The 20,168-nt window shown below is 41.4% G+C and overlaps 1 protein-coding gene and 1 non-coding gene across 3 annotated transcripts in view; one reads left to right on the forward strand and one right to left on the reverse strand.

The window, feature by feature from the left end:
* Positions 1-7,308: 7,308 nt before the first annotated feature.
* The window catches only part of adamts17 (ADAM metallopeptidase with thrombospondin type 1 motif, 17), a 93,015-nt gene continuing 80,155 nt past the window's right edge, over positions 7,309-20,168 (reverse strand). For both annotated transcript variants that reach the window (XM_044030534.1, XM_044030532.1), the window contains 5 exons: positions 15,411-15,546; positions 14,211-14,415; positions 13,969-14,121; positions 12,382-12,559; positions 7,309-10,586 (listed from right to left, as the gene is read on the reverse strand). In XM_044030534.1, the coding sequence (XP_043886469.1) occupies positions 10,435-10,586; positions 12,382-12,559; positions 13,969-14,121; positions 14,211-14,415; positions 15,411-15,546 (824 nt within the window). In that variant the 3' untranslated portion in view covers positions 7,309-10,434. The remainder of the gene's footprint in view (positions 10,587-12,381; positions 12,560-13,968; positions 14,122-14,210; positions 14,416-15,410; positions 15,547-20,168) is intronic.
* trnaa-cgc lies at positions 18,484-18,555 on the forward strand. The gene has a single exon. It is a non-coding gene; the product is annotated as a tRNA-Ala (tRNA).

Here is a 20,168-nt window from a genome sequence, read left to right on the forward strand (position 1 = left end):
TACTGAGAATTACTGCTTCTTAGTAGTTTTTTACAGATATACTTTAAAATGTAACTTAATTTAAAATCGGTTGTGCATTCGAAAAAATAAAGTCTGAATTTAAGTTTGTAAAAAATCACTTTTATTGCACTTTCTGCGACACTCTGTATTTACAGATTAATGTCTTTATCAGGTCTTTTTATGCACCAAATCTGATTATAATTTATAGTTCATAGATGCCCTTTCATGGCAGTGATGTTTTTTTTTATTTGTATTATCATTTTTTTATTATTTTAATACAGACATATACCATATACATTTAAAAGCTAATTATATATATATATACATGTATGTAATATATACTGTATATACTGTACATATATATATTTATTACACTGTTGCCACAGGCTGTGTTCACACTATAAATGAGAGGGTTACTCGAACACAAAATGTGATTTTGCTCATCCACTTTTGTTTCAGCTTTTATTTTGAAGGTGGTGTGTGTCACTTCCGGTCACAGACTGGTCGATGCTGTGTTGAAGCTGCGGTGCTTTGTTTCTACTTAGAATGACGTAACTACACACACACACACACACACACACACACACACAGATAAGACATGAGACGGTCCTGTAGATCTTCACCGTGCGTGTTCTTGTTTTTGTTGCTTTGCGAGGACCATATGTCGTGTGAAGACATTTGAGGACATTTTGAAAATTAAAGAGCTTTTTCATAGAAGACTTTGTCACCTTTGACATGTTTAGAATTTACAATCATTTCATATCATTAAATTGCTTTAATTTGACATTCCCTGTAAAATGTGTGATTTTTTAACAGTTTTCTTCTCTCTCTTTTGTAATATTTATGTTTTATTTAAGCTTATTTTCTTTACATTTAAAAAAATAATAAAAGAATCTTGTACTTTATGTCTGTTTACTCCTGCAAACTCAATTTTGGCTGGCCAGTAGAGGGCGTCACCTGTTCCACACTGGCCCCAAATGAGGAAAAATAAATCACAGACTTTCATTAACATTTTTAAGATAAATAGTTAGTTTTTGAAATTAGCGAGGTAAATAACGCCCTTTAGAAGCATAATTACGCCGTGTAATTAGCTCATTATGTCACTTTAGGTTGAAAAAAGGCTCAAGTTGATGAATAAACCCAGTGGCTTCCAGACTGTCCAGCAGGCAGAAGGTTCAGGAGTGAGATCTGTCCTGCTCAACGAGCCTCGGGTCAGCTTTGTTAATGAGTATTGTGTCTGTGTCTGCTCCGTCTAATTAAGACACTAATTAATCCTCCACATCCCCGCTGTCAATCCGAGTCATTAGCAGAAGAATGTGCAGAGACGAGGGAGCGGGAACAGCTGCCCGAGGCCCAAACACCACACACGACACGAGGTGACGCTTCCATCACCCCGTTTTGAGACCACACCAAAGTCCATGGAGAAAATCAACGTTTGGAGCTCGCGGGGACACAGGAGCTGATGGTCTACTGCTGCCTCGTGTGGTCAGTTTGTGTCACTCAGGTAAATTTGAACATATGATTTCAAACCCCAAAGTCACAAAAGCACATATTTGAACGTACCGATGGAGGCAGCAGTGGATCAACAACTACTGTGAGCTTGTGATGTAAAAATCACTGATTTGCTCTATGGACTTTGGTGTGGGAGAGTGAAGGGTTTATAAAGTGACACAAACTTCAGTTTCTAGTTGAAAAAGGCAGGAAAACAGTGACATACAGCGGTGAACAAGTTTGTTTGCATCCACTTAAAGGATGAGTTTCTGAAGCTGTAAAATCTGACATGAGGTGAGTTTTCTTCACCTGGTTTTTCACCACACCAAAGTCCATAGAGAAAATCAGCATTTTTAGCTTTTTAGCATTTTTAGGAGCTGCTGGATGTGACATAGTTTACCTACAAAAAAACAATAAGACTTTTCGTTTCATTCATTTAGAACTTTCTACTCATGTTGTTTAATTTCTTCATGTGATTTTTAATAAATAAGAATTTAAACTCATCCAAATCATGTTGTCATGGTGTTAGTTGATGTTCCTAATTATTTTAGCAGTGAAGAAAAATGAACATATTCACATGTAAAAAGCTGAAATATCAGAAAACTTGATTTAATAACAATATAAAAAAAAGGAAAAATGGTCCCTGAATGTAAACGGACACAGACAGACAGACAGACAGACAGACGGACAGACAGACATGATTAAAGACACAATCACTACAGTGATGGTTCCTGCAAACCTTCTGACCAATTCAATCAGGCTGATGAACAGCACTTTTCTCTGATCTGCCTGCACTGACGATGTGACAACACACACACACACACACACATATGCAAGTCTATAATTATGTCCCCGTCTCACGGGGGACAGTGATGGATTGGAGGGTGTGGCAGTCGCCATAACTTACAACAAAAGAAGCGTGACAGATGTTTTATCTGCACACAAACGTTCCCTCCTCACAACAAACACTGAATATAGATGGAGAGGAGGAAGAAAGAGAGGAAAAAAACCAAATGTCCTCTTTAATGTCAACCATTCATGTCCCCGAAAGGTCTAATGTCCAACATTCTGCAGCGCAAGATAATCAGGAAACAAGTGATTATGGAACTTCTCATTTGCTCTTTGAAGCCAAGAAGGAAGTGACAATACATTGAATAGCCAGTAGAGGGCGACTCCACTGCTCGTCCTGTATTTCTCACTTGATTTATAACGTCAGTAAACATTTTCCTGAGTCGTTAATCACTGGTTTCAGCTCTTCTTCATGAGAACATGATGCATGTTTTGTAAATGATGTTCCCACTTTTGTTTATAAATGTTGTGATGGCGCCCTCGTGTGGCTTAAGTATGCACAAACACACAAATATAAGGGAAATCGCAGAACCCGGCGTCTTGGTCTTCAGGTAGTGGTTAATTTTTGTGGGAGGAGCTACAGAACGCTAATGTGTGGTATTTTGAGATTCTCACACACACCTTACACTCCTCACAGTATTTCAGTGCACTTTCTTTTTCCTCTCTTCTTTAATACACACTTAGAAAATTGGTCAATATAGCGTCACAATTATGATTTCAGAGGAATTGTTATTGTGAAAATACCCAAAATGTAGTTTAAAATGGCATTTCAGTCAATAGTGTGCAATGGTATTGTTGAAGATTTGATGCAAATTGTGAATTTTCAGAGATGAAGCATCTTAAATACGTGCAAATTTGATACACAGATTTCTAAAGATTTCTGAAATTAGCAAAGACTTTCCTGCCAAAAGTGTGTGATTGATGATTTAATGACATTTTGAAAAGACCAAAAAAAAAAATGCAGTGGAGTGATGATCCACTAGGGGGCAGGTATCAAGATCATATACAACAGGTTTTAAAGGAAATAATTGATCGTGTTGGTAAGACAGGTCTCAGAAACCCTTCAACTCTGACATCAATGACAGTACAAACGGTGAAGTAAATTGAAAACAGCAGCTGAAGATCACTTTATTATTCATTACGTTCATCTGGATTTGAAACGACCCAGAATTGACTTTGAGACTGAGCTTGAACGTAGCAGAGAATGAAAATGTATGAAAGGTTCTTTTTCAGAAAATCTCCCCCCGAGTGTCCATGTTTCTCTGCGTCTCTTCTCTGACTCTGAAACTTTCCTCCTTGATCGTCAGCTGTGAAGGTCACAGTGAAATCACACGCTGTAAAGTGCTGATTTACCGTCGCTGTTGTAACTGACAGCAACATGAACCGTGGTTCATCGGCTGTTTCTCTGCTCCGGCACGTTTTAATCTGCACGCATATTAATGGAATATGGTTTTTTTTTTTATACGTGGGGATTCAAATCATGACACAGCACAAACACCCGCTCCGTCTAACACGGCAGACATGACATAAGACGACTCGGTGTTAGCGTAAAAAAAACAGCACAATTCTTAACTTGTGTGATATTAAATGAATAAAAACACAATTATAAATGTTGTATTACATTTCTGTTGTTTCTTATTTCTTACAAAATGGAGATTTAAACGTAGCCGCTGAGTCGCTGGAGTGTTAACACTGCTAATCCTCTGGGATTATTTTGTCATAGTGTGTGGACACTCATAGACATTATGCATTCACCTTATTATCACTAAAACTAGCCCTAAAACCAGGTCTTAAGCCTCATAAATCCAGGTAAAGTTGTGTGGTCCTCACAAAGATATTTTATTTGATTGACAACTTTGCATCAGCTGAAACCCGCACCTGCTTCAGTGTCAACAAAACTGTCGATCCGTTTGCCACCACACCAAACTCCATGGAGAAAATCAGCGATTTTGGCGCACTGGATCACAGGAGCTGCTGGTCCCCCTGCTGCCTCGTGTGGTCAGTCTGTGTCACTGAGGTGAATCTGAATGAAGGATTTCAAACACAGACATGATAAAATAAGACGTTTGAACTCTCTGATGGAGGCAGCGGTGGATCGACAACTCCTGTGTGCTGTGATGTAAAATCGATGATTTTCTCTATGGAGTTTGGTGCAGGAGAAAGTTTCAAAGTTTAATTTTCCAGCCGCAAACTGTTGACTAATGGCACAGAAAAGATGTAAAGTATGTTACAAGGGGCAAGCTGCTTTAATCTGGTTCTCCCTGCAGGGGGCGCTCAACAACACACCGAGTGCTGACTTTGTGTCAAAACTGAAAATTGACTGTCATTTATTGAGCTTATGATTGAGTTTTACAGCAGGTGTGAACACAGTGGACCAGTTAAAGGCAGAGCTATGAGAGAGTGAATATTACACTCATTCGTCAGGTGAAGAGGAAACATGTGTTCACGACACCAATGTTGTGCCAGTTTACTAAAACATCATTAAACTTTTATAAGACGCTTACACAGAGGCAGCTGTGTGCCGCGAGCCAGATTTCATGACGACACATTTCTCGTCTTATTCATAGACGAGTGTGTGTGTGTGTGTGTGTAGCTGGTATTCCTTATGTTGCGGGGACCTAAATCTTAAGATCTTAAAATTGAAGGTGTTTTAGCTAGGGACGTCCCGATACAACTTTTTCACTTCCGATACGATGCCGATATTGCAGCCTTGAGTACTGGCCGATACGATATCAGCACGAATCATACATACTTTAATGACTTGTTTTGTCGTGTGGAATGTTAGAATAGGCTTGATGAAGTGATATTACTTAAACAGAGAACAATAGTCAGCAACAGTAGTTATGAAAAAAACTGACCCATTTATTATTAACCAATGGGTTACATCAATTTTAACCTTCAACACAAGAATATTGGATTTTTTGCCATGTTATTTTCATACAGTCTATGGTTAATTTCATCAGGAGGAAAGTACCATGTTCTCATGGGGGTGTTTTCAGAGCACCCGTGTTTCACAGGTAACAGCGTGTTCTTGTTTTCACTCTTTTGGATTAGCCCAACACACACAGGGTGAGTGACTCCCGGGGCCCGGGGCCCGGGGACCGGCCCCGCAGACGTACTTAGCTCCGTGTGTGGAGCTTCAGGACACATTAAAATCACAGAAAGCTCAGCTGGTTTTTGGGGTATAATTAACAAACTGAGGCTATCGAAAGTCAACAGGTTGGCGCTGGTTTATGAAATAATGTTGTTTTAGCAGCTCGCCTCAGGAAGAGCTAGCGTGGTGCTAACAGCTAGCTCCAAAGAAAAAATGCTTAACCTCTGAAATAGCAGTAGCACACACACGCTGTTGTTGTGATCATGTGATCTACATGCATCCAACACGCAGAGCCCACGTGATCGCAACGGGCTGATATCCGATATCAATATCAGATCGGGACATCCCTAGTTTTAGCGTTAGGCTGAGGTCAGGATTAGGATTAGGCCAATAGTAATTATGGTTAAGGTCTGAAGTCGTGGATGGATGAAGAAACTTTCAGTCAAGTCTCTTGTTACTTTCCGTCACAGTCAAATCCCTTCACTCAGTCGCGCGTGAGCAGACTTCGCTGAAGAGTCATTTCTGCCTGCGCTCCTTCACTCAGTCAATCTGGATCCCGTTCTTTAATTATCACTGTAAATCCTCTCATCTGTCTTGTTGGAGCTTCCTTTGTGCGTCCCACCTGCTCCCCATCACCGATTTAATCTGTGTGTGATGCTGAGACGCATTTCCATCACTGACCAGCTGCTGCTGCTGCTGCTGCTGCTGCTTCTGCATCTGGATCCAGACTCCATGCAACTCTCTGTTTACTGTAGGAAACGCTGCGACTTTGACTTTCATCATTTTCATCTCTACTCACTGAATCAACAGAGCTGAAGTAGTCGACGTCACACAACCAAGGTAACATCAGTCCAAATGAACATCTGCGCCGAGTTTGGAAGGATTCCACTGAGTTTCTTCATTATTACAATAAAAACAGGACAAACAGACACAACTACACAAAAACAAGGGTGACACCATATATTACATATATATACCGCCGAATATTTTAGTGATTGTTCGTCTTCTTTGGTGTTTTACAACAGCTAACATCCATAATGTTGCTTTACCTTAACCTTTTTTGATTTTTTACTAGTTAATTACCACAATATAAACTTTCAAAATACTTATCTCTGTGTGAAAATGTGTATTTTATATACAGAATGTGTTTTGCAGTACACTCTTTTTTTCTGTGTAAAATCACATTATTTATTGTTTGAACAAAAGTAAAAATAAAATCACTTTACAGTAGACTTTAAAGTTGGATCAAATCACCCAGGTTCTCGCTCTGAACGGCCTGATGACACGGAGAGGATGAAAGTACAAATATAGTGTGACTGCACGCACAGAACAAAAAAATAATGGTTAAATTCCCTGTATAAACAGATTATTTAGTCACCTTTCAAATCAGCACCATCAAATACACGTAGTGGGCAGTTAATGTAACAAACACTGCAGCATTACAAAAAGAAGAAAGTACAGTACAGGAATACTTACGAATATTTTCACTATATCTGCCAAAAAAAAAAAAGACTCATCAATGAAGGCAATGTTGTTAAATAAACCTACAACATATAAAACAGATTACAACGGATTAAACAATGAAAAGAGGATCAATGACAATAAGATGAATTCCACAAAAGTGAAACAGGTCACAAGATAGCACCATTCAACGGAGAAGACTGAGGGCTTTTATTTACGTTACAACACACACACACGCACGCGCACACACACGCACACACACACACACACAGGTGATATGAGATATTCCACGCTTGACCACTGACGGTTAATCATTACTTGTTCTCCTCCTGACATTTAGTGTCAGTAGTTTGACTCACAGGAGGAAAGAAAAGTGTCTGAAAACAACATTTCAAAGGTCCAGTGTGTAACACTCAGGAGACTTCAACAGGAAGTCGGCCATTCCGAATGTTGGCGTCCATTTTGGTGATATGCGCCCTACGTGAATGAGCGAACTTGTCCGAGCGCGTTTGTCGCACAGACGTTAAAAAAAAATGCGCCAATTTGTACAACACAGATCAAAGGTTATTAATTGGTTGAAAAGTTGTGGAAGGGTTTTGCAGATTCAAAACGGCGCAGCCACGGCAACCCTCTGTGTTTTGGGCAAATTTCGACCATTCACCACGAAACAGGAAGTGCCATATGACTTCGGCATACGTTGACTTCCACCGAATTTCCCAAAACTTGGGAACAAAAAAGTCCACCGTAACCATGGCCTTAACTCAACAGGAAGTCAGCCATTTTGGAAATTTGGTGTCCATTTTTAACAATTTGTACCCTGCATGTGAATGAGCGAGACGCATCAAAGTCGAGAAGTTGTCGGAAGGTTTTGCGGATTCAAAAGTGTTCAGGGAACTGCTGGTGAGGTTCCAAGCGAGCTCAACCAATACTACAGTGTGACGTCAACAGACTGTCGGCCACTGATTGGTCAGAGAGTGTCATGAGCACGAAGAACCAAGCCGAACAATGCCGAACTGTAGATCAGTTCAAAAGACTTAAAAAGTCCTGAAATCATGCGTTAATCTGCAACATTTAGCAAAGGAAATGTCTAAAAAGTCAATATTTAACAGGAGTCTGGTGTATTTAGCGACAGCATTGCTGAAAGCCTGGCGATCGTGAGTCGAATCACGACCACGTTCAGCGGTATTTCAGTGTCAGAGGGAGTCTGTGCTCCGGTCATGCAGGAAGCAATGAACGATTCTGTGAACAACTCTTTCTAATCGACTGATTCTAATGACGGCTACACGGTTGGTGTAGTGGTTAGCACTTTTACCTTTGCAGCAAAAAGACCCAGGTTTGAGCCCAGTAAAGTTAATGTTATGGAGTTTGCTTTAAAGTCATTAGATTGTGTTGCATATAAAACGTCACAGCAGTTTCATGCAGCTGTGGTATGTTGACTCCGCCCTCATTGCTATAAAAGCACCTTTATAAAGGGAGGAGTCTTGTATCTTCTTTACACACTGGACCTTTAAAGCAGCGGAGAACGAAAGGCCCCCATTTTCCACCTGATAACAAACAGGTGAATAAATTCTCACGGGGCCTCTGCAATTTACACACGTGTTCTCATTATCTCTGTGAAGGAAAGCGGAAACCTCTGGAGTGGATTTGTCTACAAACACAATGCATAAGTCAGAGTCAAGAGAAGCTGAAGGTTAAAGCCGCAGGAGCAAGATCACTACAGAAACAGTTCGCTTGTGAAGTTAATGTTACGACGTCACGAAACTGCAAAAGGAAAGCTAGACGCGGCAGAAGGAAGCGGGATTTTAACACCAGGTTAATCTACACGGCCTCTGCTGCATCTAGAATCAGCACCACTTCTCGTCTGTGTGACGTCCAACGAACAAAAAAAGCACCAGAGGTCGATTAGACCTTATAATTCAGATAATTCAGGTTTTTTTAGAAGTGTGGTTGTAAGGAGGCGCTGCCTGAGCTGTGTTCCCCAAAAACAACTGAAAAAACAAACTTTAGCCTCTAAACAAAACGCTCACCTAATATAATCTACACCTCCCTAGGTGTATAACTTCTTAAGAATATATTTTGCTAATTTATCTCGCTGCAAAAAGTTTGTAAACCGCTCACTCTCCCGCACCAAAGTCTATAGAGAAAATCAGCATTTTTAGCCCACGGGGACAGAGGAGCTGCTGGTCCACTGCTGCCTCGTGTGGTCAGTTTGTGTTACTGAGGTAAATCCAAACTAAGGATTACACCGTCACAGAATAACACATTTGAATTTACCGATAAAGGCAGCAGTGGATCGACAACTCCTGTGTGCTGTGATTTAATATTGTTGATTTTCTTAATGGACTTTGGTGCAGGGAGAGCCAACGGTTTACTGAGTGACGCAAACTTCACTTTCCAGCCGGGAAAACGGCTCTTTAATGACGAGAAAAAGTAGTAAATATATTCCATGCCATGTCGTACACTGGTTCAACAGGGGGCGCACACGGCTCAGGCAGCACCAAGCTCTGTTTTAAAAACCTGAACCATCGCGTTTAAAAAGGTACGGAGCCCTGGAGGTGACATAGACGGAAATGTATAACTTCACCTGCGCAAGTTAAGTTAATGAACTTTATTATTTATTATCTCGCGCGTTCGCTTTAGTAAAGCGTGCGTGCGACTTCTTATCTCGCGTGTGCAAATGATAAAGCGTGAGCGCTTTGAAAAACATTCCCGTCTACGTCACCTCCAGGGCTCCATAAAAAGCATTAAACAACATTATATAACTTATACCATTTTTGCCAAACAGCTGCTTTTAAGAAACCACAGATTAATATTTTCGGCAAGAATCGTATTGAATCCAGCAAGTGGTCTGCATCTAAATCAAAAGACCAGCGTGTACCGTCTGTACCGAGCTTAAGTGTAAGAATGTTCTGCTACATGGGCTATCCACGGCCGCCACACCGAGCGGCGGATCAGTGGGTCTCCAATCACTGGCTGGTTTCATTCACTGTAATTTTACAGTATTATTATTATTAATATTACTACAGTATACTTAACACTTAAGTATAATAGGTTCACCTATATATATAAAAACCTGTTGACTAGTTATTCAAAATTGCAACAATTAGCTATAATTAGCTATATACAGTACCGTACAGGGTAAAAATAGATTTTAAAGTTGTGGTTAACTCCTGTGTTATCTGATAATAGACCTGCTAGAAGTCAACTTCAAAAATCAAGCACTTATTTCCAACCATTCTGTGCAACAAAGAAGCCAGCGTGGGCTTTTTTTCAAAGGCTCCTCCATTTCTTTAAAAAAAAATGTTTTGGTGTACAGCAAAAAAAAAAAAAGAAAGAAAATATGGATATTTTCAAGTCTTCATCAAAACTAGAAGCTCATTTCAAATTCTTTTTAAATACAAAAAGTTCCATCAATAATAGACACTGTTTTTTTTTTCTCTTATTTAACAATATTAAAAAACAGAAAAAAAAAAGAAAAAAACATTTACAAAATGGAGCGCTGTTTGTAAAGAGTGAAAGTAACAGATGTCATTTGGTCATTAGCTCTTGTGCAGTATTTTCTTGGCATAAAAGTCCCTACAGGTGTCACAGCAGCGCTGGTACCACCTCATGTCCTGACACAGGTTCTTCTCCCGGATCACGCGGCAGTAAACCGTCCACTGGTCCCCCAAACACTTGTAGGTCAGAGCAGCTGAGGAGGAAAACGGGAAACGATGCGTCAACATTTATCGCTGACATGTGCAGATCTGTGAGGGCCGGGCTCATACTCACCGCGCTGACACGCTCGCGGAGAAGCTGCGTGGCATTTCTGCACGTGTCTGAGTACAAGTGCGTCGTTCTGTTCTTTGTGTTGTTCCGTGTCCGCTGAGAGCACCGTTACGTTCTCGCGTGTGAGTGTACGTCGTGAGCTGTTCCGCGTCGGTGGAGAGCAACGTTAACGTTTCCGCGCGTGCGTACAGTACATGCCTGTGCTTCTGTTTGTTCTTTAAGCACCGAGTTTTTCTCCATTCGTGTAGAACACTGTTACGTTCCCTCATGTGAGTGCGTGTTCGCGGTTTCGTTCATTCTGTGAGTGCTGAGTTGTTGTTTTTTTTTACCATGTTTCCACACTCGCAAAGACCCGAGTCACATTGCGTACGCGACAATCTGTTTTCATAACTTACCCACCAGGAAAACACCCTCATTTCTAAATGGTTTGTATATATATATATATATATATCATGCATTTCTAGTCTTGATCTGCTGCACACCACACTTTTGCCATTCACCCATTCACACCGACTCTCACTCACAGTTTCATAGAGCATCTATCGCTCATTCACAGCCGTCGGGAGCCACGTCCTGTTAGCGTAGCTGTTAGCAAAGATGGCCGACACAGTCCCCGTACGAGTGAGTCTTAAAAGTGCAGAATTAGCACTTTAGTGTCACTGGTGGGCACGTAATAAAAAAAGAATGAAGATATTTCTCGACTCAGGGGAAACTGAGGTTGGGAGGCACAATTTTTCAAAAATACTAACCCCTATTTTAGTCACACAAAGCTAAATGCGAATTGGTTAAGTATTCCTTTAAGTGTCTTGCCCAAGGACACATTGGCATGTAGACTAGCCGACTCGCTCCACCACTGAGCTACCATCACTGCCTTGAATTGTCCACCTGTGCACCAGCAGACTCCAGCATCAAATGGAAAGTGCTGAGCTACAGGAAGCGCGTGGCGCATGCGGTCCGCGCAGATTCAGACTGAAGGCGTACGCTGATTCATCGGCACGTAGTTCCGGACGCGTAGCGCGTGACTCGGCCTCGTCTTCAGCGAGCAAAAACAACAAAACACATTCTTTATAATCAGCTGTGAGAGCAGCTGTGTCTCGTGCTTGTGGATGGAAACACACACACGCGCACACACACACACACACACACACACACACACACACCATCTGTCTCCACTGACACAGCTCACACCTGACGAAACTCTAACCATGTCTGTTAATTGCTTTTGTCAGTTACTCCATCTGTTGTTTGATTTGTTTGTTTTCTTTTTAACAGTGCACAGTGCTGCCGTTGCTGCGAGCAGATTTTTTTTTTTCCCATAAATAACCACTTGATTGATTTCATTTTTCATTTCATTCATTTAAACCATGGAGGTTCTTGTGAGTAATTCGAGTTGAGTCACCCCGTCTTCCTCACATTTGGAAGTGACCGTGTTCGTCTCTCCCTTAGACGACTATTCAATACATGTCTAATTACAAGGACCGCAGTGTGATTAAGGGAAGATACTTAAGGAATAATTTAATTAGAATCAGCCAGATTCTATCACTACTTAGTGAGAGTGAGTTTCTGATTTGGAAATCTGAGCTTGGAAATTCCAAGTTCCGACTACAAACGGAACAAACCACTGATGCCAGGTGTGAACAGGGTCTTTGAGGTGATGAAAAACGTACATGCAGCAGCTTTAAACACTGTGACACACTGAGTGGTGATGGGTTTCTCACCTAGCCTGGGGGAGGTGATGGTGTTCACATTGATTTTCTCGTTGCAGGCGCCCTGGTGACAGGGACGGTAGGTGGGCGGTCTTAGCGTGACTGGACAGTCGTTACCGTGGCGACCGGTGACTTTGTGCATACACTGGACCACCCGTGACTGCAGACCCTTCCCGCAGGAGGACGAACACTGAAAGAGCGGACGGAGATGTCAAGTCGTGGAAGACGAACCTGTGCAAGTAAAAAAAAAAAAAACAACCTCCCAAATCTGCAAATGACGCGCGTCTCTGTTTCTGTGCAGGGTCATTGATGACATGAACAAACAGGTCAGTGGTCTATTACAGCCTGAAACACAGGGAAAGGTGATGATGACATTTCTGCGGCAGGAGCTTTTCCCTTTTGTCCGCGATGTTTACTAAGTAATTATATCAAATGTAAAGTTGAACTTAGTTTTGGGGTACAAGGGATTAAAATGAGATTGTGTTTGACAGATTAATCCTCTTAACTTTTTGGGCCCTTGAGCTTTTCCCCCCTCTCTTAATTTCATCTTAATTCCATCTGTAACACATTTGCTTGAACCTGATAAAAGCCTTTGCCCCTCTCTCTTAATTATAATAATATTCATGTTACTGGTGACCATGGGGCCTAACGACGGCATGCAAACTGCCGTAATGTTAATACATTGTGTAATGGGAACCATTTGTGCCAGTATTATGACTGGCACACAGACCAACTCAAACATTTAATGACATTTCCACTATGTATGTAGCGGCTGAGCAACAGGATACATTTTAACAACCACAGCCTGACTCACCCTCTGAGTGTTAATTAAAGGATTTCAGTATTAAGGTTTTAAGGTCACGGCCTCCACAACCAGCAGCAGCAGCAGCAGCAAGGATTTAATGACACGGTGTGTGTTAAAATAAAAATCACATTTTTAAATGAATAATTCATAATCTGTGTATTTCCAGCCTAGAATTATCCACAGAGGCAGCCACAGCTAATGTAAGACTTTAAATGTAAATAATGCTGTGATTCCAGCACAGCAACACATTATTCTGTCACAGGTTGAGTTGTTTCCTCACCAACAAAATGTACATTTCCACACAACTATACGTACTTGGAGACTAAATGACATTTTGTTATGTTACATGAAATAACGTACTTTCTCAGACAAAAATTTGTGATACGCTATGTTACATAAGTAATGTACTATGAGACAAAAAGGCGTTATGGGTTACGTTACATAAAGAACTAGAGCTGAAACAATTAATCGATGAATCGATGATTAATCTAACTATTTTGATAACTGATGAATCGGTTTGAAGCTTTTTTCATGATTAAAACAAGATTTCTGATCTTTTAAGATTCTTAAATGTGAATATTTTCGTAATTTCTTTGCTCTGGATAACAAAGAAGTCATAAAAAGTTAATCATTTTGGTTTGTGGACAAAACAAGACATTTGAGAACATCGCCATTTCCAGGTGTGACAAACACAATCACTATTTTTTAAGATTTTTCTGACATTTTATGGACCAAACGATTAATCGATTAATCGAGATAATAATCGAAAGATTAATCGATTATGAAAATAATACCTTGGACCAGTCTCCCGTCTTCCATTCGTAACATTTGGAGTGATCCTCGCACGGCTCCTCCTTCGTCGGTTGGGACATGGGATCACAAAGACCCTGAGGGTTTGTACACGAGACCGTCCGCCGGCGAACTCCCTGACCACAGTCTGCCGAACACTAGAGGAAAAGGGAGGGAAGAGGAAGGCAAGTTTTCAAAGGAGGGTTAAATAGAAATAGACTTTTGATGTGTGTGTGTGTGAACACACCTTGGACCACTCTGAAGCCTCCCACACGGTGAGGCAGAGACGGCCCTCGCAGCCTTGCAGCACGGGGGGTTTTCCTCCCTGACAGTACAAGTCTCTGGTGTTGATGACTGACCCATTCTGAAGGTGATAAACACAAACCACACCCCTCTGCTGCAGACCTTTACCACACGTGACCGAGCAGGAACCCCACTCTCCCGCCACCCACCTGTGAAAACACACACACACACACACACAAATTTAGATCCTGTACACCCTGCAACATCTCATTTTTAATCTAATTAGGGCCCAAGCCACAAATGGCAGGGGCCGAAACGGCTCCTGGCAAGAATTTGTGCGAGGAGCCTGTCGTTATCCTTCAGATTATTATTATATCCGTGGCTTTCCGGTCATTTTTGAGGGGTTACTGTGCATAAAAACTCTTGAAACTTGGCATGGTGGTCAGGTTCTGGCAAAAATGCGATATTGACATAGTTCCCGGAACCGTGCTTTGCTCAAGGGCTCTCAAGCGCCCCCTATGGTGAAAAGAGAGGCAAAATTGAGTTCCACTGAATTTCCCCAAACTTGTTGGGAAGTTGTTATAGATCAAGACGAACAAAAAAGTCGAGCGTAACCATGGCCATAAAATACAAAAACTTCTTAATCTTACTAAAAATCTTCCAAACTTCCAAAAAGTTAATGTTTGGCGCTCCACACTCACTGTAGGTAACTGTTGTTTTAACTTTTCATTTAAGTTCCCCAGGTATCACAAAATACTCAGTATGTAGCCTACTCTTTCAGGGTTAGGGTGTGAGACCTAGTGACATCTAGTGGTGAGGATGCATGTTGCACTTCTACTGTAGATGACGAAAATACAGAAATTGTGACTTCTCAGTTGATTTATACGCAGTTATGAATATGATGCACAGTTAAAAATTACTGTAACAGTGATGACGACAGAGGTTAAGAAAATCTAATCTGAAACATTTTTAGTATGAAAATATCAAAATAATGGTTTTTGGCACCTCAGAGTCTAATCTTCATGTGTGTGTACCTGGTATTCCTAGATCCTAGATCTGTTTACACAGTCACATTATGGAGACATGTCTTCCTTATGGGGACAAAAATCAAGTCCTCATAATGTAAATGACTACATTTTAAGGTGAAGGACTGAGGTCAGGGTTAGGATTAGTGAATGTGTGTGTGTGTGTGTGTGTGTCTTACCTGTACTGGCAGGGGTGAGAGTTGCAGGCTCGTACTTGAGGCAGTGGTCTGTTCTCCAGGTGACAGTAGCTGTTGTTGACCACCTCCATTGTTTTATTGGCTATTCTCATGCAGGAAACCACTGTCCTCCGCTCGCCTGCACACACACACACACACACACAATCAGAAGAATAAATGGACTCTGAAACAGGCTGCATTTCATGCCCAAACGGGAACGTCTCCATTTCGCCCCGCAGAGTAATCTTGGAGCCAATTCTTATTGTTTGATGACAAATTATCCTCCGAGGGCAGCAGACCAATATCTCAGCGCCTCCGGTGTGGACGGTGAACACCAACGACTGCATCTTCCATTTGCTGTTTTCTGTTTAACCCTTTGGTGCTCACGTGGCATGGACCTGTGCCGCAGGTGCACCCATGGTCATTTGCCGTGGGAATAATACACTAAAACTCCTTATATGGACATCTTAGGGTTGTGTGTTTATAGGTCACATAATGTTATTCAGGCTTTAAAAAATGTGTTTTTTTTCCTGTCTTCTCATGTGTTGTGAAGTCAAAGTTATTTTTAGTCGTGATATAAAGTAGCAATAATTGTGCCTTTGAACTTTGAACTGTGACGCATTTCCAAATTTCACAAATACAATCGAATTTTGAATATTTTGAGCACTTTTTGCTCAGGTGTGTTTATATAGTTGCTTAAAATTACATAGATTGTGCTGGAAAAAAAAGGATATTCTTATACGCTCTGTATATACTGTACTTTTAAACATAGTAATGGAAAAAAGCTCTGAGTTCCAAGGGTTAAAATGCTGCTGTGTTTCGTCCAGTGAATCCACCCACACTGACTTTAGGGGATTTAAGATTCAAGATTCTTTATCGTGACGTCCTCTGTGAAACAATGCAAGATTATTTACCAGTAAGAGAATAAAGTTATATATAGAGAAAGTGTGTCAGCTATCTCCTTCCCCAGTAAAACATTATGTTAGTAAAATATCACTTTAAGGAACAGTAACACTTTGTCGTTGTTTGAAGCGGAGAGGCTGCAGCCCCTGCTCCTGCTGCACCTGATACAGTGTGATGGATAAAATGCTAATGGACCATTAAAGAGAGATAAGCAGAGCAGCAGTGAGTGGACTGACCTCCCGCTGCTCCGCTCACCGCTCATCCACAAGCACCTGACCTTGTGAATTAAAATGTTGTGAGCACTGCAAACCAATATCACAACTCTGTGAGAGGATGAAAGAGCAGCTGCAGGAAATCAGTGGCCATCTCTGTGAGGACAGTTTTGTGTCTGGTCCTCACAAGCTTAAAGGTCTTCCTGAGGGTCAAGACTTTAGATTCTTATTAAGAATGTGTGTTCTTGTATTTGTTACCTCTTAAGGACCTTGTCAGGACCAGTGGTCCCAATGGAGACCATAAATCCTGGTCCCAGTAAGGCAGAACCTAATTTCTGAGGAACTGATTAAGTTTAGCGCAAACATCTGAATTGTGGTTATGGTTAAGGTTTGTCAATGCAGTGTCCTTAAAAGAATAGCCGCACAAACGTGTGTGTGTGTGTGTGGTCAGTGGGGTGTCCACAGAAGGAAGCCTGCTATGTCAAATAATGCCTCTGATCATAGGATTGGATTTAGCAGCCGAGTCTCCACTGGTCTGTCTCTTTGTCCAAATCCCCGACAATCAAACCCCCCTCGACTTTGAAAATCAGCCCTTTTTATCTGTTTGCCCTTTTCAACACCAGAAATAGCTTTGTGCTTTAAAGTGACAGTTCAGGGTTTCTGTGAAGTCGGGGCTGACATCATCACGTGCACTGAAGTCTACAATATCGCATCGCTGTTAAACAGTCTGATTGGGCAGTAAAATTTGTAAAAACACTCTCCCTACACCAAAGTCCATAGAGAAAATCAATGATTTGATCAATGAAGGGTTTTTAATGCTGAAGAAGAGAGGAAAAACACATTCTTCAGATATTATAGGCTGAAGATGATGTTTGATATTACATCTCGACCTCAACACTTCAAAAACCTGCACCTCTCCCTTTGATGCTCCACCACATTTTTAAATTCAGTTTATGACATTCTGACCGTGTTGGCTGCTGTTTGCAACAGAAATAGATAAAGTCCATGCAACACTTTTAGGGCAGCCCGTGGCCAGGGGGATAGCCTGTGGCCAAGTGGAAAGGGAACTTGACTTGTAACCAGAAGGTTGCCAGTTCAAATCTCCACCCGGCCAAAAAAGGGCTGGGGTACCCCTGAGCAAGGTACCCAACCCCCCATGCTCCCCGGGCATTACTCAGTGTGGCAGCCCACTGCTCCTAATTCTAGGATGGGTCAAAATGCAGAGGAATACTTTCCCTAAGGGGATTAATAAAAACTAACTTTAACTTTAGAATCTGTTAGTGTCCGGTGGACAGAAGGTAATAAAAACAAGAATAATATTGTAATAACTCGCCTTTGACTTGAGCTGGTGGAGGGTACCGCTGCGTTAGCATCGGCCTCCTGTCAGCCTGAACCACTCCGGCCACTTTCCTTTGACCTTTAATTTAATTAAGTGTGAAAATCCCTGCAGATCCGTGTTTTCGGAGTCTTACCTCACTTGCCTGACATCACTAATCATCATCATCGGCTCCAGGGCACTTGGAATCATTTTATGTTCCGTTTTCATGGCCGGTGTGAAAAACAAAACGCAGCCTCTCGACCGAGTTCATGCGACGTCATTTTCCGATCTGACCGCGTGCGAGTAAACAATTAACTTGTTCCCATGATGACGACGATGCGCGGACGTCAAAACTCCTCCGAACAAAAATAATCACATTAAAGCTGCAGCGGGAAAAATAATCGACTGTCGCGTCCCATCAGCACCTTGTTAAAGGTACATTATGTCAATTTATTGTATTACGTCATAAAATGACCTGGACTTGTCATCAAGGATTAAGGAAACACGATACATTTTAAATACTGGCTGTAGTGATGACACTGAAACACTCTAAGTTTATTAAATTCTAAATCTTGCAACTCATTCTGAGGTCATATTTTGGTTTGGAGTTGAGGCACGTCATGTTTTTACTGGTGTTAATAGAGGGGATGTAGCTCAGTGGTAGAGCGTATGCTTCGCATGTATGAGGTCCTGGGTTCAATCCCCAGCATCTCCACTTATAATTTACAAAGGAGGAATCGGATTATTGTGGATGATAATGTGCCTTCAGGCAATCCAGAGAAAAGGAATGGGATTTGTAACTGGAGGCTGACAGTAGTTCAAATCTTCAAATTGGTTTAATCTAACGGGCAACTACTACTGCCGGCGCTCTGTCAGCTTTAGCTGCTCCGTCAAAAAATGTCACCGCAGCAAAAATCAATATCATATTTCACCATCCTATAAAAAAAACAAATAAAAATGTTTCATGTTTTCAGTGAGCAGTGGTGTAATATGTCTGTTTATTAGTGGGAGCATTATTTGACGGGGGTGTTATTGGTCTGTTATCAGATCGTGCTACCCCTGAAATACTTACAGTGATAATAGAGTGAGTAGTGATACTGTATAATATACTGTACCATATAATATAACTAATACGACTAATATTTAGTGTCTTTGAAGTGCTGAAAGGCTATGTTATCATTTTTATTATTCAATTAGTTCATAAGACTTGGGGACACGAAAGACAAGCTTGCACACGCGGCATGCACAACTTACTAATGCTAAGAATTCACTTTTAAGACTCCATATGCACTAAACATAGACCTTACTTTAGCATAGGAAAGTTACTTTTATTTAATCACGGAATACACCACAAATTTGCAGATAATTACGTGCATGGAAATGAGAGATGGGACTGTGAAGGTGTTGCATACTGCTCCTTTAATTGTGTTTAACATAGACTCATTTCCCAGTTTCTTTGCAGCGTAGTCAGTTGTTGCTAGTAATTTATCCACTGAAGGGACCTGTTGTAGTAGTAGCAGCAGAACAGCCAACAGGAGGCGCCCTCTCTCTCTTTGAACTGTCCAGTGATTGGTCAAAGCCTCCTGAGATGATACAGATGTAGGGATCTGAGCCACAAAGAGGTGTTGAAATGTCATTTCTCTCTCTCTCATCACTTGATTTCCACGACACAGGTTATAATGCAAGTCACCGATCTATAACGTCAAACTGCTGAACCTTTAACCCTCCTGCACCGTGCAGCTGCAGATCCTGAGGACACTGCACTGATGAAACGCTGCCGCAGGCGTCATGTGACCTGCACAAAGGGGCAGCGAACGTCTCACGGACAATAAATCTTAGGTCCATTCACTTCAGCGAGTAACTTGAGGCCTTTTACTGACTTGTTTGTCTTCCGAGAGCGACTGCTTGTGTCACAGCGACACTTGGTTGCTGGTTCAACGTTTCCTGACTCTTGAGTTGTGTCTTTTTTTATTATTATTATTATTATTGTTATTATTTTTGTTATTATTATTAAAGATTCAAGAGCAGGAGACGAGTTTCTAGGCGGAACTGGTCAGACTCATACAGCTCACACACGGCAGTCACCACACAGCAAGGTGTATTCACACGATGGCTAGTTAGCATTCTCACTGACGATTTATGGACATGTTTAGCAATTAAGCGCGCAACAACTCACTCATAACCAAGGGTGTTAAGTCCCGGGGGGACAGGGCGGACGTATCCTGGGAATTACTCTCTGAAATTGTACTGTTCATTGTCCCCCTACCATGAAATGGGATTTTTAGACGTACAAACATAAATACATTGCAGCTCTGCGACTCACCTCTT

The sequence above is a fragment of the Solea senegalensis genome, linkage group LG7 (genome assembly GCF_019176455.1).
Source record: "Solea senegalensis isolate Sse05_10M linkage group LG7, IFAPA_SoseM_1, whole genome shotgun sequence".
In the NCBI taxonomy this organism is placed as follows: domain Eukaryota; kingdom Metazoa; phylum Chordata; class Actinopteri; order Pleuronectiformes; family Soleidae; genus Solea; species Solea senegalensis.